The sequence below is a fragment of the Selaginella moellendorffii genome, unplaced genomic scaffold (assembly GCF_000143415.4).
Source record: "Selaginella moellendorffii unplaced genomic scaffold, v1.0 SELMOscaffold_42, whole genome shotgun sequence".
In the NCBI taxonomy this organism is placed as follows: Eukaryota; Viridiplantae; Streptophyta; class Lycopodiopsida; order Selaginellales; family Selaginellaceae; genus Selaginella; species Selaginella moellendorffii.
Genome location: NW_003314303.1, coordinates 1,525,701 through 1,549,858, shown reverse-complemented (window position 1 = coordinate 1,549,858; position 24,158 = coordinate 1,525,701). Strand labels below are relative to the sequence as shown.

Below are 24,158 nucleotides of genomic sequence, written 5' to 3'. Positions count from 1 at the left end.
GTGCCCAGAACTATGGGAACTTCTTTGTACCTCTATGGGGTGGCGGGGGTGCAAACATGATGATTGCGTCCCTAGCAAAACACTTAAGGTCTCTGCAAAGTGCGCAGACTGAGTTGAACAGCCAACCCTTGCATAAGGCCCTTGTCGATCGAACCCCATACAGGGTTCAGCTGGAGGAGGAGCAAAGGCTTGCAGTATCGCATGGGGCCCCATGCCATCCCAGTGAATATGTTGGCCGTCAGATTGTAGGGTTATCACGTGAGGCCTCATGCCATTCCGACGAGGCTGGTCGCCCGGTGAATGCACAACCTCATCCAAACGAAGCAGAATCTCAAGGAAGTTCTTGTGGCCGATGTCGCCTTCCACCCCATCTTCTACTCCAAACAGACAATGCTGGCAGTGAGAACAAAAACATGTATGTCTTCGCGTACTTAGCGATGCTTGTTGCCAAAGGCATATTTGAAACGGTTACACTTGGCTTTCTCATGGTTGGGCACACTCATGAAGACGTCGATGCCATGTTCAGTCACCTGGCAGAGTCCCTCTGGCGATCCAATGTCCTCACCCTCCCACAACTCTACGATGAATTCCAAAATTGCATCAAAGGCACTGTTGAAGCTGCACTTGTGACAGAGGTTCCAGACTTTAAGGGGTTTGTAAGAGGCTACATCAGGGACGGATCCGAAACGCTGATTGGCCACTCCAAGCCTCTTCAGTTTCATTTCAGCATGCGTGACGGTGCTCCAGTGATGAGGTACAAGATGAGAGAATGGGACACAGTGTGGCTGCCAGTGGACGGCATTGAACTCTTCAAGAGAGATCCCATAACTGGGGAACCTATGATTCCTCAGGGTTCCCCACGGCCGATGCACCCGGATGGACTCAAAGACCAGGAAAGTATAGTGGCCGGGATTAGACAGCATATTGCCTTCTGGAAGAGGGGGTTGGTGTTTGGTGGAGAATCCTATTTTAAGAGGTGCAAGCCTTTGCTCGAATACTGGGAGAAGATTATATCTGCTATCCAAAATGGGCCGGTTGTATATGAAGAATTGGAAGAGTCCTTTTGGCCAGAACCCAGAGCACCAGATAGTAGCGGAACAATGTCCTCTGGAAATGCAGTGACAGATAACGATGTTGAGGATCACTATTGTGGGCCGAGGAACAAGAAGCCGGATTCAGCATTCAATCCAGTACAGGTCTGCAAAGGAATGGTCGTGCTTGTCAGACCCAGTAATAAAAAACAAATGATATGGGTGGGGCGCTGCATCACTGATGCAGAGGAGGACGCGGAAACTAACTCCTTCAATGTAACTGTGGAGTGGTTCAAGCCAAGTTCCGGATATACGAAGGATTGCCTAGAAAAGAGATGGGTGCTGAATCCAAGGGATCCCAGTATGAGCATATCGGTGGATAATGTTGTGCATGGTTGGATGCGAAAGCAGAGTGCCACCATCACCTTGCCAGACCATGCAAGAGATGCAGCAAGAGCATTCATAACCCGGGTTCAAGGTGAGATTCATTAATATTCCTTTACTAAGTTTCTAATGTATTTTATTTCAAGGTGAACAATCCGAATCTGAATCAGAGGAGGCGTGATGGCATGTGGCCCTTTGCACTAGTATATCTTAATACCGGTCTGAGAAATAGAATGGCATGTGCCCTCAGGCCTTTTACTAAATCACCTTTGAAAGAAATGCAAGCCTCTATGTCGTAAAAAAAAGGTACTAGAGAAATTCCTTAATAATATGAATGTTATTTAGTTTCATGAAAATACACTAAGGGTCAAATGAGTTAAATGACTTCTCCAGACTAGCAATGCCTCTTGCTACACCTTCACAATTAGATTCGTTAGAAAAAGATAACATTGAATAATATCTAAATGTTCTCACCATTAAGTTATATGTCTGGCTAATAGGAATGACGTTCATCTTGGAAAGCTCACCACACGCTCAATGAACAAACAAATAGTGTGTGCGCGCATGCCATCGCTCTTCTTTAGCTTCAGATTCGGCTTGTTCACCTTGACAATGAGATTTATTATACAACCAGATGGACTCAGTCTGGACACAAAGTCACCGCGCTAGTCACCATGCCCCAGATATGTCTAGCCCCTGGACAAAAAACATATAATTTCACATCATTTTCAAATACTTGAAAATTTGTACCTAGTCCTATTTTACTGAATAAATCCCACTTTAACGAAATAGAGCTTCAATGTAGAAATGAGGAAATTAAAAGAAGGACATATGCTCAAAGCTTAAAAAATAGAGGACTTTCTATTATAAAATACCTCGATCACCACACTATAAGCAAAAGATTTATATCGCTCAACCTCCTTAATACACAATTGTAGCACATGTGGTTTTTACCTTTTATCCTATTGTGATTTATTATAGGATAATCACAAAGTAGAAACCTTACATGTCACATGCCATGTGCCACATGCCACATGTCCAAAGATAGTGGAGTGGAACTTGAATTTCATAGCCTTAAGCCACTAAATGAAGGAATGGAACCAAACTCCTAAATATGGAGCGAACGAGCAAAGGTATTGGAACATGGAGCAACTTTTGAGCAAAGAGCCTAAGGAGTAGAGGGACAAGAGCATAGAGTGACTTGAAATAGTCCTAGAGCATCTAACATCCCAATACTAGGACTAACAGACAAAATGGAGCTAAATAGAGTTTGACACTATTTCAATATACTAATGGTATAATGCAAGAATATGGGTATTCCATCAGCTAGTATAGAATAGAACTTAGGCTTAAACCTAAGTCGGACATAGAACAAGGATAAGCACACAAACAGAAGCTAAACTATGCTTTAGGTTAGTCGGCTATACTCAACCTATCCACTATCCTTATTATACATTTGGACCCCCCACCCCTTAAGGAATGCGCACTTTGGGTTTTCACCCTTATCTATCCTTAGTACCAGGAGTTAGTCTTTGGGACTAACTTGAAATTTACTAAATATGGAATGGTGCTAGATTGCAAATTTGGGCATGAGATAAACACTATCATGTTCAGGATAATCTCTATATTCCATAAATGTGCCAAATTAGCAAATCTAGACACTTTCCATAAATAGCAATTAGGACCAAATGGAACTAACACAAAGTGCATGATAACAAAGGTGTTTGGCAGACATGGTAAGGTATTATTTAACAATATTGAGGGATTAGTCTCAATATGCGAGGGTTCTTGTCACTAACTAGTGCAAAACATAATGAGATAAGAACTCCTTACCAGGCTAAGTATGCTTAGCTAATAGCGCATAAGAATTCCGTTTTTATGTCCATTTGGTCTCAATACACTCAAAATGGCCAATTAACTCCACTAGCACAAAAGGGACTAATAAAGAGTCTAACAATACCGACCTTTTGTTGTTGTGGCAGTAAGGAAAGAATATTCAAAAGCACTAACCAACAAGTAACTTTTGATACCCGTAGTCATATTTGTGACAACAATTTAACATTTGAGATGGGAAAATTAATAACAACATTTACACTCTCAAGGGAATACATAAACTCCTCAATAACAATAGTAAAGCAAAACCTATCAACAGCGCTCATAAGTGGGGATATGTATTCAACTTGAAACTCTAACCAAAGTGACTCAACCCTTAAAACAGGGGAATACTCAACACCAGAATTGATCAAAAACTTTATCAATGAAACAAAAGCAAGATTTTTAACTTCATGCACACACTTAACATCCAGATTAGTATGAGGAGGATAGAAAACACTCAACTCAACATTGAACTGAGAGACGTGATCAACATACTAGGAGGAGAAAATGTAGCACACATGAATTTGGAGCCGAACTCCAAGCCCGTTGCACTACGAAATGAGGGTCCAGTACAATCCCATGAGCACCAACTCCCCGTATCTAGCACCTGCACGCAAAATGGTGTCAAACGGAGTTTGGCACAATTTTGGCATACCGATGGCCTAACACGAGGAGGAGGGTACCCCACTAACTAGAGCAGTGTGGAGCTTGGGCTTAAACCCAAGCCGGATGCAAAACAAGGAGCGACACAGCCTAGCAAGAGCCAAATTAATATCTCAGATGGTTAAACATGCATTCCAACCATTATCCCTGCTATACATTTGGAACCCTTTTGGAAGCCTCCCTTAGTACCAGGAGTTAGTCTCTGGGATAAGTTTGAAACTTATTAAATATGGAATGCTCCTAGATTGTGAATTTGGACACTGGACAAACACCATTGTGTTTAAGCCAATCTCTACATTCCGTAGATATGCCAAATGAGCGAATCTAGACACTTTCTATAATTAGCATTTGGGACCGAAATAAGACTAACACAAAAGGCATGATAGCGAGGGTGTTTGGCAAACACAGTAAGCTATTATCCAGGGATATTGAGGGACTAGTCTCAATATGCGAGGGTTCTTGCCAAGCCAGTGCAAGACAGAGCAAAAGAAAACTAAAAAGCCGGGCCAAGTGTGCTTGGCCAAATAGACACTTAGAAATTCTGTCCTTATGCTCATCCGGCTAAGTATAGATGCTAAGTCTAGTTTACTAACACTTGGACAAAAGGAGCCAATAAAGGGAATTAGCAATGTCAACCTCCTGCTGTCATGGTAGTAAGGAGAGAGTGTCTATAAGGACTAGCCGACAAGTATCTTTTGATACCCGAAGTCACATTTGCGACTCTCCCCCCTTTAGGGAAGATTGACGTCCTTGTCGATGCATACCCAAGTCTAGCAAACCGTCAAGGAAATAACTCCGAAAGTTAACAGAAAGCACACTATGTGGGAAACACACCAACTTAAATGAGTTATGGAATGACCTCTCCTCTACGTCCAAAGACGTTAAGACTCAGACACCCTCTGGCCGTCACTAACAAGGAAATGACTAACAAAGTTAGCCACCCTTGCTGCTTCGAGTACCACTCGGCTTACAAAGGAATGATACATCCCTGCCCGCAGGGACATAGGGAGAAGGCTAGAGGCCAAACTGCCCCTGAGCAAGAAATAAACCTCGTCGGGAAGATTTAGACAACTATTATAAACTGGCAGATTAAGTTGTTTACACGGCCATGCCCTTTTTCAAAAGTGAGTCATCGAGAGAGAGGCGGGGACTTGTGATCAATCTATAATAGTTATCCTCATAGTTATGGATTAGACCCATGCACCAAAGTGCCGAAGTCAGCCTGCCAAAACTGACCCAAGTACTAACGAACAAGAGGAATGACACTTTGATTTATAGAAATATATTACTTTATTAATTTGCAAGATTTATTATAAAGGTTACAAAAGCTAGTCTTTATTACTATTCTCATACTCCATGACAAGCTCATGAGCATGGGTAAGATTACTAAGAGGCTCCCAAGTTGATTCACAAGTTGGGTAACCTTTCCACTTAACTAGATACTCTCGACGTTTGGCACGTTTAAGCCAACGTGAATCCAAAATAGCCTCTATTTCATATTCAGGTTCACCATCTACAATGTCTGGTAGTGGACGAATCTCTCGTTGACGTGCAACATCCATAGTGTAAGGAGCTAATAAATTGGCATGAAATACATTATGAACATTGGACATCTCTGCAGGCAAATCCAATCGATAGGATACATCACCAAAACGATTTAACACCCGATAGGGTCCAACATATCTCGATAACAACTTCTGAGATAAACATCCCATAATGTTCAAGTTCTGAGAAGATAGCCACACCTGATCTCCCACTTGATAGGATAGATCTCGATGATATTGATCCTTATCACGTCGATACCTATCTTGAGCTTTGCCCATCGCCTCATTAGCTCTAGACCAACCTTGGTGTAGCTGCTCTGCATATGTCTCAACGGCCAAGATTGTCAAGACCCCCAACAAGATCAAGACTGGAAAATGCAAAAGACAAAGAGAAAAGCTAGTGAAAACAAAGAAGAGGCCTTAGACTAGTGTTGATTCAGATTGTGGAGAAATGGAACAAGGCTAACCTATATATACTATAGGTTGATGAAGCTCCACCACTCTTGGATCGAGGACGGCCTAAATATAGCTGAGGTCGAGGAGGTGCCACATCATCATCAGGAATGTGGCTCAGGACTCAGGAATCGTATAGGAAATCAAAGAGTCAGGAATAGGGAAGAGTCTCGAGAGTCAGGAATAGGGAAGTGTCTCGAGAATTAGGAATGTGGTCTGCAGGTCAGGAATCCAATGAGATTCAGGAATGTGGTATAAATTTGGGGATTTCTGACAACAACCCCTCCTCAAGAACAAGTGGAATGAGGACGTGAATGAGAACGAAGAGGAGGATGAGATGGGTGGCGAGGGATGGGAGATGGAGAAAAAGAATGAGGATTGGGATAAGAAGGATAGCAACAGTGGAAGTCCTGAACAAGGTCAGGAGAATGAGTCAGGTTGTCCACATGTTCCCAAGTGCGTTCTTCAGGTCCATAACCCTTCCAGTCGACCAGATAGTAGAGTTTAGACCGGGAGATCTTGGAATCAAGGATGTCCTGAACCTCGTACTCAGACCCATCCTCGAGCTGCACTGGTGGAGGTGGAGGAATGACCCGATTTGGAATAGGACTGGGAATATAAGGCTCAAGGAGAGAGGAGTGAAAAACGGGGTGAATTTGATAGGAGGGAAGTGCAAGGCGATAAGTAACAGGATTAATGATAGCAGTGATAGGGAAAGGACCGAGGCGTTTGAAATCGAGTTTGGGACATGGTCTGGTGGTGGAGATATTTCACCTGAGGAGCTAGACTTTATCCCCAATATTGTAAGGGGGACAATCCTGACGATGGGCATTGGCAAATGTTTTGTGAGATTTCTGAGCACGATAGAGGTGGAAGGAGATGGAGTTGTGGATTTCCTGGAGGTTGGAGACAAATGTCTCAGAGCGGGGATTTGAATGAGAGGATTCGGATGGAGAAGGAAGTGAGAGATTGAATCGGGGATTTCGGCCAGAGTTCGCAAAGAAGGGGGAAACTCGAAGAGAGGAGTGAACAGAGTTGTTATAGGAGAACTCAGCAAGGGGAAGGATATCGAACCAGTCATCCTAATGATAGTTGATGAAGCATCTCAGGAATGTGTTCTAACGTCTGAATCGTTCGCTTGGACTGTCCATCAGTTTGAGGATGATATGCCGAAGAGAGGTTGGCCTTCACTCCAAGCAGCTGCAAAAACCGTTGCCAAAAATGAGAGATGAACTGAGGTCCCCGATCCGAAACCACATCTACAAGAATCCTATGAAGTCGGAAAATTTCCCTGAATACCAGTTTTGCCATGTCCTCGCTCGAAAACTCCTTGGTACATGGCAGGAAGTGCACCATCTTTGTGAAGCGATTCAACATGACTAAAATGCTGTTGAAGCCTCCAGAACTCGGAAGATCACTCAAGAAATACATGGAGATGGATTCCCAAGGACCTGAAGGGCTCGGGAGGGAACAAAGCAAACCTGAAGGAAGGTGGCGAGGTACCTTATTTCAGGTGCAAGTGTCACAGGAGGTAACAAAAGTTTTTATGTAGTCATCCATGTGAGGCCACCAAAAGTCCCGTGCAACCAGCTCATAGGTCTTTGCGATATCGAAGTGACCAGAAGTCGGGCTATCGTGGCACGCCATCAGGACCAACCTTCGAGCATCACCTTCAGGAACATAAAGCTGCTCCGCACGGTACAACAAGCCATCTAAGAACTTGAACTCGTCAAATCGCCGGCAGTCGGGAGTCACTGGGTGTCCAGCCTGAAGATGGGGGAAAATGTCGCTAGTGAGGTCATCGAATTGAAGATCGTTTCTGATTGCATCCATTAAGGAGGAGTCCTGAGGGGCCAGGGAAATTGCCATAACTTGAAGCCGATCAGGACCGAGGATAACTTGATCCTGTTGATCGAAGGTAGGATTACCAGGCCTGAGACTAAGATAGGAGCACCTTGAAAGAGCATCAGGAAGGCCTTGAAGCTTTCCAGGTCTGTACTTGATAACAAAGTCAAACCGACTCAGGAATTGTGCCCACCTTGCTTGACGACGGCTCAAAACTCGAGAAGTGGCAAAGTACTTGAGATTTTTGTGATCCGTCTAGACTATTGTTTGATGGCCCGCCCCCTCCAAGAAACGGCGCCACTCTCCAAAGGAATCCACGATGGCAAGGAGCTCCATGTCGTGGATTTCGTAATTGATCTCTGCAAGCTGGAATTTCCGAGAATGGAAAGCGACCGGATGAAGTTCTTGATCCGCTCCAAGTTGAGACAACACAGCACCGATGGCAAAGTCGGAGGTGTCAACCTCGATGAAGAAAGGTTGTGAAGGATCAGCGTGGATCAAGACGGGAGCAGAATTGAAGGCCTCCTTGAGTGTGTTGAAGGCCTACTGGGTAGCAGCAGACCAAGAGAAGGGAACATCCTTGCGAGTGAGATGCGTGAGAGGAAGGACAATGTCAGAGTAGTGATCAATGAATTTGCGGTAGAAGTTGGCGAAGCCAAGGAAAACCTGAATGTCCTACATTGATTGTGGAGGCTCCAATTCGAGAATAGTCTTGACTTTGGTAGGATCCATCGTGATACCCTCAGGAGTGACAATGTACCCAAGGAACTCCACAGACTGCCGATCGAAGGAACATTTCTCAAGCTTTGCGTATAGGCCGTGGTCTCGCAGCTTTGCCAGCACCTTGCGTACATGTTCGTCATGCTCTTCCTGAGTTTTTGAGTAGATGAGGATGTCATCGAGGTAGACAATCACCATCTGATCAAGAAACTCCCGAAAGACGTCGTTCGCCATGTGTTGGAAAACTGCTGGAGCATTTGTCAAGCCAAATGGCATGACAGTGTATTCGAAGTGGCCATAGCGGGTTCGGAACGCAGTCTTCCATTCATCACCAGGCCGGATCCGGATCAGGTTATATGCTCCACGGAGGTCGATCTTGGTGAAGAAGTGGGCACCGCTGAGGCGTTCCAACAGGTCCGAGATCAGGGGCAGCGGATAACCGTTCCGAACAGTCACCTTGTTCAAACCTCGGTAGTCGATGACTAGCCGCAAACTCCCATCCTTCTTCTTGACAAAGAAGACAGGTGCTCCAGCCGGGGACTGCGAATGTTGAATGTACCCTGAGGCAAGGTTCTCATCCACGTACTCTTTGAGGGCCTTAAGCTCGGACAGGGATAACCCGTAGATAGGCCCCCACGGAGGTGATGCTCCTTCCTGTAAATCAATAGGACAGTCATAAGGCTGATGAACAGGCAATACACTAGCTTTTTTCTTGTCAAACACATCCCCAAAATCACAATACTTCTCAGGAAGACTGACAGGAGAAACATGCAAAGCAAAAAGGAAAATAGGTTCTTTATGAAGGAGTTCTTTTATAGTGATTGTGGAGATAGGAGGAGGCGTATGACTAAATGGAATGATGAGACAAGGATACTGTCCAGTGTAAGATGGAAGAGAGGAAAAAGAAGAGGGTGAAAACTTCGTAGAGTCAAGAACAGAACCCCGATTTGAGTTTAGGGAACTTTTCCTGATTCGGACTCGATGAATAGTAGGGGAAGCCGTGGGAGAGATGAGCTGTAATTCCTTCCAACAGATCTGAGGCTGATGTAGTTGGAACCAAGGAAGACCAAGCACCATAGAGGAGGACTTGCTGTTGATGATGTTGAAGGTGATATTGGTGATGGTGGACCCAATGTGTACTCGAACAGGCAACATTTCCCTAAGTCCAGAAGATGGAGACACAAAATGCCCGCTGATGCCTTCAACCCTCAGATCCCGTATGGTAGGAGAAAGAGGAACGTGATGTCGGGTAGCAAAGTCCATGTCCATGAAGTAGGAAGTTGCACCCGAGTCCAGTAGCACCAGAGCCTTGAGTCCTAATTGTCCGGTGAAAGAAAGTAGACATGGGACGCGGAAGTTGCGGGAATTGGTGGTGGCTTTAATGAAAGGTGGTGAGGAGCTTGATAAAGAAGAAAAGTGATTTTTATTCGGGGAGTCTAAACAGACAGCTCCTACTCTATTTGGATAGGGTCGTTTCCTGACTGTAACAAAGGTGGATTTTGAGGTAGAGTGAACTCGAGCAGTCGGGGAGGCTTCTTGGGACACATAGCTACTTTGTGATTAGGATCAGCATAATAGAGGCAAAGATTATGAGATATTCGACATTGCTTCTCAGTAGGACTTAACTTCCCTTTGATGAGTCAGGGAGTACCAGAGATATCCATCGGGACCGGAGCAGTAGGTTTAGGAGTATGCCCCAAAGACTCAAGCTGGGATTCCTGAGTCTGGGACGGAAAAACAGTGGCGCGGTGACTTTCCTAACGACGCTCAAAGAGACAATTGTCACATCGAATAGCTTAGTTGATGGCGTCCGACAAGTCCTTGGGATCCTCCATGGTGAGCAACAAATCCTTGACACCGTTGTTGAGGCCGAAACGAAATTGGTCAATTAGGGCCCGCTCATCCCACTGAGTGTCCAAGGCAAGGAGTTGGAACTCTACAGTGTAGATCGAGGTAGGATGAGACCCCTTAAAGAGACGTTTCATCTTTGTGGTAGCAGCCCGAACCCGATCTGTCTTGCCAAAACATGCTTCGAGCTTCTCTTTGAACAATTGAAGATCCATCAGCTCCGGAACCACGACCCCTTTCATGCTCTTCTCCAGAAGGGGAGAAAACCATGACAAAGCTGCACCTTCGAGCAACGTCCCAATTGCACCAATTTGAGACTCGGGAGTGGGGTACCACCAATGTTGAAGTGCGAAGATCAGCTCCATTCAGTTCAGGAATCCGCGAAGCTCCGAACACTTGCCTGAAAATTTCGCCGGGAAACTCACCTTCGGTTTAGGAACTTTGCTGGATCCTTGAGCTGAAAGTGAGGCAAGCTCCTGCTTTATGCGAAGAAGGGTCGCCTTCAGCTCAATATTCTCAGACTGGATTTTTGCAAGGACTTCGGCAAAGAAATCAGGATGGCTTGGAGACTCCATCGGCAGAAAGAAAGAAAAAGGGGGAAAAAAAGGCAAAGGCAATCAAACAATCAAAATAAGCTAAATTAAAAAAAACAATCTGAATCAAACTGTCAAGACCCCCAACAAGATCAAGACTGGAAAATGCAAAAGACAAAGAGAAAAGCTAGTGAAAACAAAGAAGAGGCTTTAGACTGGTGTTGATTCAGATTGTGGAGAAATGGAACAAGGCTAACCTATATATATTATAGGTTGATGAAGCTCCACCACTTTTGGATTGAGGACAGCCTAAATATAGCTAAGGTCGAGGAGGCACCACATCATCATCAGGAATATGGCTCAGGACTCAGGAATCGCACAGGAAATCAGAGAGTCAGGAATAGGGAAGAGTCTCGAGAGTCAAGAATAAGGAAGTGTCTCGAGAATTAGGAATGTGGTCTGCAGGTCAGGAATCCAGCAAGATTCAGAAATGTGGTATAAATTGGGGAATTCCTGACAGGGACCTACACTTTGGTCATTAGTTTCGGTACAACAATTTGTTGAGGAACCTCATGAGCATTCCCTTGCAGCATCTCCCATGGAGAACAACTTATAGAGTTGTGAAATGTGTTGTTATAATAGATTTCTGTTGTGTCCAAATGCTCAACCCAATCGCATTGGTCTACTGCGACATAGTACCGTAGATAATCCTCAACTTCAGCATTCATACGTTCAGTTTGCCCATCAGTTTGAGGATGATAAGCCATACTAAACTTCAACTTGGTACCGAACAACTGGAACAGTGTGCCCCAAAACTTCCTCGTAAACCTTGAATCTCTATCCGAGATCATCTCTTCGGGAAGACCACGAACTCACACTACTTCATGGAAAAAGAACTTTGCTGCTTGTTTTGCATTTACTATTCCCACAGTTGGAATGAAGTGTGCAATCTTCGACAACCAATCCACAACCACCATCAAAGTATCATAACCTTTAGACTTCAGCAAGCAAGTGACGAAATCAAGTGTTACACTCTGAAATGGCTTTGCCGATGCTGGAATGCACTACAACTTTCTAGCCTGCTTCTCAGTTCTGCGCTTACATTGCTGGCATATAGGGTAGGAATGGATATAGTCCGCTACATCACTTCCCATACCAGACCAAAAATCCCCTTTTTTAATGAAGCTAGAGTCTTTTGCTTTCCACCATGTCTTGTTGCTAGAACATCATGATGTTCCCACAGAAACAACTGCTACAAATCCTAAGAGGGAAGATACAATCTTTCTTGCTTATAGAATATAAGCCCATCCCGAACTGAGAAGTGAAGCTTCACATTGGTTCGACTAGCAACTTTCGCCACTTTGCTACCAACGTCTTGCTTTGACAACTCCGCATGGTGCAAGATTGCCTTCGCCAATAGATCACTTCCATACGAAGCTTGAATGTCCTCTAACCAGTCCGAACTGATTGCCGATATTTCCCGAAACTGAGCCTGATGACTCAACGCATCTGGAACAATATTGTCTTTACTAGATTTATATATGATCTCAATATCATATCTAGCAAGTATCTCTTGCCAACAAGCCTACTTCAACATAAGTTTAAACTATGTAGCAAAGTAGCTTAGTGTGTTAATATTTGTATAAACCTTGGTGTGTCCACCCAAGTAGTACCTCCAGTGTTTTAGGGCTGACACTATAGCAAACATCTCTTTCTCATGCATTGGCCATCTTTGTTGAGTTTCATCCAATTTTTTGAAATAGAACACAATGGGACAACTATGTTGCCTTAGCGTAACACCAACCACTTTGTTACAATCTTGCTACAACACAGCACCAATAGCATAGCCAGATCCATCACAATGCACTTCGAAGGGTTTATCAAGATTTAGGATCCTAAGAACATGAACCGTAGTCAAGATCTCCTTCAATCGTACAAAAGCACGCTGACAAGTTGGTGTCCAATAAAACGGAATATTACTCTTCGTCAACTTAGTCAATGGAAGAGCAATTCTTGCAAAATTGCAGACAAACTTACAGTAGTATCCCACAAAACCAAGAAAGGAACAAACATCTAATATAATGGTTGGGTTCCTAGGACTTCATTGCTTCCACCTTCTTTAGATCGACCTTAATTACGCCACCACCAACTATATGTCCGAGAAAGTTTACGCGCAATTGTCTAAAAGCGCATTCACTTTCCTTAGCATACAATTTGTGTTCGCGCAACTTTTGAAACACCAGCTCCAAGTGTTTCAAATGATCCTCTAATGTTTCATTGAAGACTAGAACATCATCGATATATAGGACAACAAATGTGTCTAAATAATCTTCGAATATTCTATCCATCATAGTGCTAAATGTTGCCGGAGCATTGTATAACTCAAACGGCATGACAAGGAACTCATAAGATCCATACCGAGTCTTAAAGGCTGTCTTCTCCACATCTTGATCTGCCACTTGTATCTGATGATACTCGGACCGCAAATCAAGTCGCGTAAAATACTTAGCCTTTAAGTGTTAGTCAAACAAGTCATCAATGCGAGGCAAAGGATAACTATTTTTGACCGTGATCTTGTTGAGTGCATGATAGTCGATACACATCCTCATGGTTCCATCCTTTTTCATAACAAAAAGGATTAGTGCTCCATAAGGTGACTTGCTTGGTCGGATATGACCTTTGTCAAGAAGCTCTATGAGTTGCTTCTTGAGTTCAACCATCTCCTTGATATTCAAATGATACAGAGCTTTTGTAGGTGGTTTAGAACCCAAAATAACCTTAATTCGATGATCAACCTCACGGCTAGGAGGTAGCCCTAGCAGCAAATCCTTTGGGAAGATATCCTGATTCCTCACCAACAACTCCAATATCTTCTTTGGTACAAGATCAACTCCATCGCCAATTTGAACTGAGTCACCCACACTATCAACTTCCATCATTTGAACCCAAAAGGTCTGACATCCCTTTTTAGCTGCTTTTCAAGCGGCCCTCGCAGTCGAGAACTTTACATCCCAATCCTTTGAGGAGTGCTTTTGCAACTAGAAGGACACACGGGACATCCTTCTGACTTCAACATGATACAACTTTGTCCAGCACCATAAATCCTTTTTATATATTTTTTGAAAAAGTCCATACCAAACACCATCTGAAAATCTGGTATCTTCAACACTACGAAGTCCACTTGGATATTTTTATTGGAAAATCACTCATAAACTTTCTAGCTACTTGCCCACCTTCCGCAAACCAGAAGTGCATAGGCAACATTTGCTCAGCATTCAATCCTAACAACTTAACTAAGTCTTCAGATATCACGCTGTGCATAGCTCCCATATCAATCATCACTCGGATTCGGTGTCCCCGGACAAAGCCTACTAGATAAATCAACGGATTAGTGTTTGCATTGATTGCGAGAAAAGCTTGAGGAAAGCAACGAAAGTAACTCACCTCCTCTTCCTCATAGTTTGCATTGACCAACTCGTCAACCGTTTTAGCTTCACTACCACTGTCTTCCCTCATGACATTCACATGAGACCTTGTCTTATACTTGTTAGGACATTCCGAGGACCTATGTTCTGACTCCCCACAATGGAAGCAATGACCCACACTACCTGTTCTGCTAGGAGTAGGTTTTGCAAGTTGTTGGTGCTTGTACCCACCAGAAGGAGGAACAGAGGGCCTAGGACCATAAGAAGTTGTTGGTGGTCTCCAACCACCACCACCTTTGTTAACCGTTGCTTGTGAGCCTCTAGGGTGGAACCTGCCTTCCACCCTCTGTTTCCAATCACCTTGTTTATTTCCCGAATTCTTATTTTTGTCTAAGGTACCAGCATATGGCTGTTGATACTGTTCCATGAGTGAGAGACTAAAGGCAACTTACTGTGCTGCCTCCTTACACTCCGGGTATGTCTTCGGCTTAAACTTCAAATCTCATTGCGAGAAAGTGAACTTAAACCCTTCAAGAAATAACTTCGAGCATCTTTGTCACTCATATTTGCAATCATAATACACTTCTGAGCAAACGCATTAACGTAATGCATGAGGTCCCCTCATTGCTTTAATCGCCGTAGCTTCGTGCGAAGTCTCAAACCAAGATCATTTGGCAAGTATTCTTTATGGATATAAGACCGCATCTTGGTCCAACTTCTAGTCCGCCCTTTTTCAACACACACTTGGCGCCACTAAGTTTTGGCATGATCAGTGAGAAAGGATTGTGCACATGCAACTTTCGTATGATCATCTACATCTGCCACTATAAAGTAGTTTTCTATATCGTAGACCCAGTCTTTCAAAACCTAATAGTCCCACATGCCTATGAAATTGGGTAGTTTTGGAGGCTTGAACTTTGAAACTCGTGCAACCAGGGGCGGTTGTAGAACTTCATCGTCCTCAGAACTTGAAGAGGAATCTGGTTGCTTAGATTTAACTAGTTTAGTTGCCTTAGCTTCTTTCTTCTTCTTCTTGATCTCCTTCTTCAATTTGCGAATCTCCCTTCGCAAATTCTCAATCTCGACTTCCTAAGTCGTACGCTGCAATGCCGCAGCATCTGACTCTTCCTCTTCTAACTCAGCCTCAACCTCTTCCGTAGCATCTCTAGCAGGAGTTTCCTCCTCTCGATTTGCCTGTCTAAAGGTTTTAACATCATTAGCACGGTTCCTTTTCACCATCCCGCTCGCTACATACATGCCTCCGTCAGTAACTACAACATTCTTACCGAATGGTGCAATCAACTAATCCTACACAGGTCGCTTTGGATCTACTACAAAAGTCTCTATGTATGCAACTTGAGTCAAAAAATCTGACAAAAGTTGGATAGGAATCGCTGAGACAATTCTTCTGATACCAAATGTAATGCATTTGAATTTGGAGCCGAACTCCAAGCCCATTGCACTATGAAACGAGGGTCCAGTACAATCTCATGAGCACCAACTCCCCGTATCCAGCACTTGCATGCAAAATGGTGTCAGACAGAGTCTAGCACAATTTTGGCATACTGGTGGCCTAATGGGAGGAGGAGGGTACCCCACTGACTAGAGCAACATGGAGTTTGGGCTTAGATCCAAGTCGGACGCAGAAAAAGGAGCGACACAACCCAGCAAGAGCCAAACTAATGTCTCAGGTGGTCGGACATGCATTCCAACCACTATCTCTACTATACATATAGAACCCCCCCTCCCCCCCCCTTCCTTTGAGGAACACACGCTTTGGGCTTTCACCCCAAGCCTCCCTTAGTACCAAGAGTTAGTCTCTGGGACAAGTTCGAAATTTACTAAATATGAAATATTCTTAAATTGCGAATTTGGACACAAAACGAACACCATTATGTTTAGGCCGATCTCTACATTTCGTAGATATGCCAAATGAGCGAATCTAGACACTTTCTATAATTAGCATTTGGGACCGAAATGAGACGAATACAAAGGGCATGATAGCGAGGGTGTTTGGCAAACACAATAAGCTATTATCTAGCGATATTGAGGGATTAATCTCAATATGCAAAAGTTCTTGCTAAGCCAGTGCAAGACATAACAAAAGAGAACTAAAAAGCCAGGCCAAGTATGCTTAGCCAAAATAAACACTTAAGAATTCCATCTTTATGCTCATCTGGCTAAGTATAGATGCTAAGTCCAGTTTACTAACACTTAGACAAGAGGGGCCAATAAAGGAAACCAGCAATACCGACTTCCTGCCGTCATGGCAGTAAGGAGAGAGTGTTCGTAAAGAATGGTTGACAAGTATCTTTCGATACCCAAAGTTATATTCGCGATAAAAAATACTGCAGATGAGGAAGAAATACTAGAAACATGAAATGGTGGCTCAAGCCAAAAAATAAGAAAAGGCTAAGAAAGAACAGAACGTAAAGATAAATGATCAGATGGCAAATTAAAAGATTGACACCTACTTTGTGAACTCTCCACTTCATCTCGAAAGTTATTTGTAAACTCCTAAATTTGAACTTCCCAGCCCAGTACTATTCAAACCTAAAAATGTTTAACCCCAAGTATTTTAAGGCCCTTAACTAATTGGAAAAGAGGTGCACTTTTATTCATGGGCCCTTTCCCTCTATATTTAAACCCCATAAACCGTCTCTTGAGTCGTTCTCTTTGATTGCTTACAATCCACCTTCCCTACAAGTTCACGCCCTCGTGAATGGAAGTTAAGAGCCGCAGCTCTCTCAAGAGCCCCCCTTTGTTGACACTCTACCCTCAGGTTGAGCCTAGCCGGAGCAAATTGGATTTGCCAGATGTCAATCAACATGTGGTGCGATTCCTTTATCCAACTAACAAAGTTAGACTTGAGACCGCTTTGATACCAAATGTAAGCTCCTGAATTTAGACTTCTCGGGAGGTCACTCAACATAGTACTATTCAAACCCAAGGATGTTACCCTAAGTATCCCAAGACCCTTAACCGATTAGAAAAGGGGGTGCACTCTTATTCATGGGCTCTTTCCTTTTATATTTGAACTCTATGAATTGTTTCTTGAGTCATTCTTTTTGGTTGCTTACACTATCTCCATAATAAGCAAGCTCTTCATCACAATCTAGAATCCATTGAGCTTGTACACATTGTCTTCCCATAAACTCGATCTTTAAACATTCTTCAAGAATCCAAACTACATCATCCATAGCTCCCCAATTGATGTCATGATCACGCTACATATTAACAGGAGATGACAAAACACCAAGAAGAGAACAAATTGTGTAATCACGTTTTATAGAAGTTGGAGACGGCAACACATCAAAGATGGGCACAGCACCAATATGAACACATCCCACAGCACTAAAAATTCAATCTAACAAAGCAACATTAGTATCCTTAATTGATAATAGCATGGCATGGTAAAAAAAGAGAATGCAATGAAGATAAATTTAAACACAACAATAGTTAGAGTTTTAGATCTTGAAAAAGTTAATACAAATCTAGATCTAAAAGAGAATGAAGAAATAAAAATAAAAAACACAATCCTAAATACTAGAGTAAAGCACTACAAAAAAACTTTGTTCTTTAGAGATAAATTGCAATATCAATATGAGTGTTCGGGATATAGGAATGGTATATTAATTGGGGTTTAAACTTTTACTTATATACAAGAATGAATGGATCAGATTTAATCCCAAATGAACGGTCCATATGCTATAGTATTATAATATAGTATTATAATTAGTGTATTATTTAGCAAGGGTAATACATGTATATATATATATATATATATATATATATATATATATATATATATATATAAAATATTATAGACTAAAATTTTGATAATTTTACTTTTAGATGATTTTTTATTTAAACACTACAATAAGATAAATATTTATTACATTATATATTATTTTTAATTTTTATAGATTTTATTCTGTTCTAATAGTAATTAGTTCATATAAATTACTCTAGAAATGTTGTATAGTAGTTCTTTCTCATAATAATATATTAGTTTATTATTTAAGTGATTATGAAAATTATAATTTTATTTTAAAAAAAGAAAATCATCCTATGGAAGAGTGGTTTAGTAATTCATGAGAGTGATATGTAAAGATAAACCTTAAGTCTCTTGCAGTTAAAAATGTATATACAGACTAATTTTTTAAATTTTTTTATAATATCATTAAGTAAAATTTTTTAATTATAAATATTTTTATGCTAGCATTTCTTGAATATCTTATATTTTATTATTTAGTATATCAAAATCTCTCACAAAACTATTAAATGATTTTTCTTCACTTAACTAGTTAAATCTATTACTAAGATTTTTTGTATTTATTAAATATGTAAATATGTTCCATAAAAATACTCTTTTAATACCTAATTTAATTTATAATCATCAATCTAGGAAATTTTTTTAAATTATTTTTGAATCATTTCACTAAATACCTGAAATAAATTTATATATCCTTTAAAACCTTTAATGTTTAGATTAAATTTTGGTACCATTATATTACTAAACACTTGGTATACTTAAAATTTATTTAATTTTTCTAAAAACTTATTCAATAAAATTTTTCTATATTATTTATAATTTTTTATTTACTTTATAAGAAATAAATTACTCTCTTAAATAGCAAGAGTTCGGCCAGGTATGTCGATGGACGGCTGGGATTGCGTTAAAGGTTAAGCCAAAAGTTTGGCTGGAGACTCGAAGAACCCTAAAAATGCAGAGGAGTCCGGGGGGATGAATCGGGACGCGTTGGCACTGGAGCGAAGGATTCTCTCAGGTAATCTACGAGATCTATAGCCCGCCGCAGCGAATGGAGGAGGACGTGGCGGATTACGAGGTGGAGCTGAGCGATGGCGACGACGTGGACGACGATGGCGGCGAGACGGACATTGACGAGCTGGAGAAGCGGATATGGATGGACAAGCTCCGCCTCAAGCGCGCCAAGGAGCAGCTCAAGGCCAGGGGCGCCGGCGGCGGCAAGGATCGGGCCAAGCAGAAGCAATCGCCCGAGCAAGCGCGGCGCAAGAAGATGGCTCGAGCACAGGATGGGATCCTCAAGTACATGCTCAAGATGGTGGAGGTTTGCCACGCGCAGGGATTCGTCTATGGGATCGTCCCCGAGAAGGGCAAACCCGTGAGTGGCTCCTCGGATAATCTCCGGGCGTGGTGGAAGGACAAGGTGAGATTCGACAAGAACGCGCCAGTGGCGATTGGGAAGTTCCAGGCTGAGAACTCCGGCGAAGACAGCGGCAGGGATTCTTCCAGGAGGAAGAACTGGAGCACGGCTAGGGCATTGCAGGAGCTCCAGGACACGACGCTGGGATCGCTCCTCTCGGCTCTAATGCAGCACTGCGATCCTCCGCAAAGGAAATACCCGCTGGAGAAGCTGGTTCCTCCGCCGTGGTGGCCGACTGGGAACGAGGAGTGGTGGTCAGAGATTGGGTCGCAGGTGAGAGGAGCCAAGGACGTGCCGCCGCCGTATAAGAAGCCTCACGATCTCAAGAAGGCCTGGAAGGTTGGAGTGCTGCTGGCGGTGATCAAGCACTTGTCGCCGGACATCGCCAAGATCAGGACGCTGGTGAGGAGCTCCAAGTGCCTCCAGGACAAGATGACTGCCAAGGAGAGCGCGACTTGGATCGCGGTGCTAGCTCACGAGGAGTCGCTGGTGGTGTCCTCGTCAACTTCCAACGCCGCCACCACCACCACCACCACCAAGGTCAGCAACGTTTGCAACTCAGGCAGCAGCTCTAGCAATGACAGAGCTCGATCACAGCCTGCGGGGACTACTTCCAGCGATGACGATCCAGCTCCTCCACCGAGTTCTAAGCAGCCCAAGAACAAGAACAAGTCTAAGCAAGCGAAGAAGGTCGCTAGTGCTAGTGTGACGCCACCGCCGCCACCGCCGCCACCGCCGCCACCGCCGCCACCAGTTCGTCCCGGAAGCTCGGAAGTTAGTGCCATGGACGAGGAGGAAGAGGATCCACCACAGCAACGAGTGGAAACCGGACGAAGATCTCGGGAGAAGAGACCGATCGCCGAGCCGCGTATAGAGCCGGAGGAGAGAAGCTTTCGGTGCCGCTACGAGCAGTGCTTCCACCACGATCTGGGGAACGCATTCAAGGACTACAACTCGAGGAACAACCACGAAGGAAGCTGCAGCTACAGGCCAGTGGCGGAGGCTGGAAATGGTTTGATCCAATCGGGAGTGGCTCCTTACAACCAGGTGGCGATGGTGGCGGCGGTAGCGGCGGCTCCTCCAGGCGGTGGTGGCAAGGGACTATTCCAGCCGACGCCGCCTCTCGTGGTGGAAGCTTGGGGCTATCCAGCTGCTGCGATGGGATCGAACTTTAGCGTGTTCCAGCAGCAGGGCCGCAGCCTGGATCTAAACGAGCAAGAACAGCGACAAGATCGTCACCACCACCACCTAGAACAGCCGCAGGAGCAACTAGATCGTCCTGGAGAGCAGGGAGATCAAGGCTCAAGGCCCGAAGAAGAGCGCGATCGCCATCGTCACGATCACCACCATGAGCGGCAGCAAAGTGGAGGATTGGCGGACCCCTTCTATCTCAACGAGCTCGCGATGGAGGAGGAGAGAAACGATGGGCAGCACCATGAATTTGGAGCTCCCGGAGAGGAGGAAGTCCACTCCGACTATGGATTCCCAGCTGGAGAATACGATCTCGCGCTGGGCAGCCCCGAGCCCATCATGGGAGGCTTCGAGTTCCTCGATTCCAACGATATCTGGTACTTTGGAGCTTAGAAGCATTCAAACTCCAGGAAAGATTCCTTTGGCATATGTTTATTTTGTTATATAGAACTTTAGGGTTCTTGGTTCTTTGGGATTTTAGGGTTCTTGGAGCTGGAGTTCCGTTCGAGGTATGATTCACAGCAGCGACAGCGACAGTAGCATCGATCCATGGCTGGATTCGAGGCGCCAGCTGCAGCGCCGGCGCCGGGCAACGATTCCTTCGATTGGCTCATCCCCAAACAGCAGGACGCATGGTATGGAAATATCCAGTACCTGAGCAACATCTCCATCATCGGCGCCGTGTGCTGCGTGATCCTCTTCCTCGTCGTCAAGGTGAGGAGCGATCACAAGCTCCCCGGGCCGGCATCGCTGGTGACGAAGCTCCTGGCGGTGTGGCACACGACCAGCCAGCAGATCGCGAGGCTGTGCGGCGCCAATTCGGCACAGTATCTGTGGGTGGAGGGCTACACTTTCGTCACGCTCGCGATCGTCTCGGTGGTGGCACTGCTGGTCATCCTGCCCGTGAATTTGTATGGGGGCACGGTTCCAATCGAGGACCAGTTTGCAAAGGCGACGGTGGCTCACGTCAAGGAGGGATCGCCATGGCTGTGGGCTCACACTGTGTTCATGGTGGCTCTCACCGCCGCCGTCCACCTTTGCACGAGTAGCCTGGAGAAGCATCTCCAGGCGACGCAGTTCCACGATGGAGACTCGGCCGACTCGGTGGCGATTTTCACGCTGATGGTGAGAGGAGTTCCTCGGGTTCTCGCCATGGACAAGCGGCCGCTGGAGGACTACTTTGAGCACCGGTATCCAGGGAAAGTCTACTCCATTGTCGTCCCTCACGATCTGGACGCGTTCTATCGGCTAAAGTCCGAGCTGCTCAAGACGAGGGAGAGGATTGTGGCAGCGGAGGCTCAGGCTCGCGCACGACAGCAAGTGTTCTACGAGGATGATTACTTTTTCAGTGGCAACGATAGGGATTTTTTCGTGGATTTGTCATCGTCCAGCAGGAGCCACAGGAGGGTGTCTTGGTTCCGGGAGAAGTGGTCTTGGATCAAGCACGAGGTGACGAGGTGCTGGAACTGTATATTAGTTTTGTGCCGCTTGACTCCCGAGGATAGGCTGAGGAGGCTGGCTGCTCGACGCGAGGAGCTCGAGAGCTCTCTCGGTGCTTACAGGGATGGGATGGCCGCAGGTGCTGGGATTGCTTTCGTGGTCTTCAAGGACGTATTCACGGCGAGCAGGGCTCTACAGGACGCTAGGATGAATTCTACCAGGAGCGATAGATTAGTAGGAGGTTTTTCGATGGTGGAGGCGCAGCTCTCGAGGGGGTGCTGGAAAGTTGGCAGGGCTCCTCCGCCTCGCGATATCTATTGGCACCACCTCGGCAGGAGCTCACTCCAGAGACGCTTGCGAACGGTTGCTGTGAATCTCCTGCTGCTGCTGGTGCTCTTCTTTTGTAGCTCGCCACTGGCAGCCATCACCGCGATTCACAACGCCAGCCGTTTCATCGGGCGAGATACCATGGAGCACTTGCAAGTTTGGCTCGCCTGGGCTCGCTCCTCCAACTGGTTCTCCACTTTCATCCTCCAGTTCTTGCCGAACGTGCTCATCTTCGTCACCATGTACGTACTGGTTCCCGCGGTGCTGGCACACCTATCCAAGTTTGAGTCGCATCTCACGGTCTCGGGCGAGCAGCAGGCCGTGTTAGTCAAGACAGTGTGCTTCTTCCTCGTCAACCTCATCCTCCTCAAGGCACTGGTGGAGACGACACTGGAAGCCGCGATCCTCCACATCGGGCAGTGCTACATCGACAAGCAGGACTGCAAGAGCATCCAGCAGCTCATGAGCGCGACGTTCCTGGCGACGTCGTGCCTCTCGGCTCTGGCGTTCATGATCACGAGCTCCTTCCTCGGCGTCTCGTTCGACTTGCTGGCCCCAATCCCCTGGATCAAGCGGAAGTTCATGATGAGGAAGAGCCGGAGCACGGCGGCCATGGAGAATGGATCCCCCGGCCACGACGAGAACGGCTTGCACGAAGCGCTGCTGCCCGAGAATGGAGCTCACAGCGAGGAGGACGACACGGTTCCGCGGCAGGCCTCCGAGACGATGAACGACGGCTTCGACCTCCAGGGGCGGGACTTAACGGTGTACCCGCTCGTCAAGGATCTCCGCTGGGGGATCCAGCGCTTCGACCACGCGCAGTACTACGCCTTCAACCTCACCATCTTCGCGCTGGTGATCGTCTACTCGACGTTTGCTCCGGTGATGATCCCGTTCGGCGCCTTGTACTTCGGCTACCGCTACATGGTGGACAAGTACAACTTCCTCTTCGTCTACCGGGTGAGAGGCGCGGCCGCGGCCAACGATGGCAAGCTCATGGGGACGGTGCTGCGAGTAATGAGGCTCTCGCTCTGCCTCTACCTCGTCGCCATGCTGCTCTTCTTCTACGTCCGCGGCGATGGCGAGAGGCTCCAGGTGCTCACGACGCTTGCGCTGCTCATGGTGGTGTGTGCCAAGTATGGGATCGAGAAGCTCGTGTCGCCGCCAAAGGATGGCTTTGATCTCTCCGTGATCCAGGGGCTGAGGACGGTGGACGAAGCTGTGGAGGGGGCGGAGGTGGAGTACGAGGTTCTAGCACGGCCGAATTTCCAAGGGATTTGAATGGAGCTCTCTCTCGTGTGTGTAAGTTATGATCCAGAAAAGTTCTTTCGATCAGTCATTCTTTTCTCTTGAGAAATTTTTCTTCCTTGTAAATGGTGGCTCGAAAAGAATTAATGATCTTCTTCTATGGTTATGGTAAATGGTGACGATTGAGGGGTGTTGGAGGTGAAGCTTAAGGATTCTATTGTTGTGAGCGTGTCGAGACATCTCAGCTTGCTGCTCACAAAGTAGGCGTGGCTGCTTAAGTCCATTTGAGACCTTGCCATGGATGTCTTCTTCATCATCACCTCATACCGTTTTTTATCCTCTCTGGCTTTTCTTCTCTGCTCCTTGGCAAAAGTCTTTATCAATTAGCTTGCTTCTTTACCTCTTTTGCTGGCTTTTGATCCAACTGTTCTTTCAAAGATCT

General features: G+C 45.3%; 2 protein-coding genes across 2 annotated transcripts; both read left to right on the top strand.

The window, feature by feature from the left end:
* Positions 1-19,049: 19,049 nt before the first annotated feature.
* Positions 19,050-21,161, top strand: LOC9636201 (ETHYLENE INSENSITIVE 3-like 1 protein). The gene has a single exon (XM_002979840.2). The coding sequence runs from the start codon at positions 19,145-19,147 to the stop codon at positions 21,092-21,094; it is 1,950 nt and encodes a 649-aa protein (XP_002979886.2). The 5' UTR covers positions 19,050-19,144; the 3' UTR covers positions 21,095-21,161.
* A 17-nt stretch (positions 21,162-21,178) lies between these two features.
* LOC9636200 (CSC1-like protein At4g35870) lies at positions 21,179-23,889 on the top strand. Its single transcript, XM_024684804.1, has one exon. It carries the CDS (start codon positions 21,251-21,253, stop codon positions 23,747-23,749), a length of 2,499 nt encoding a protein of 832 aa, XP_024540572.1. The 5' UTR covers positions 21,179-21,250; the 3' UTR covers positions 23,750-23,889.
* The last annotated feature ends 269 nt before the right edge of the window (positions 23,890-24,158 follow it).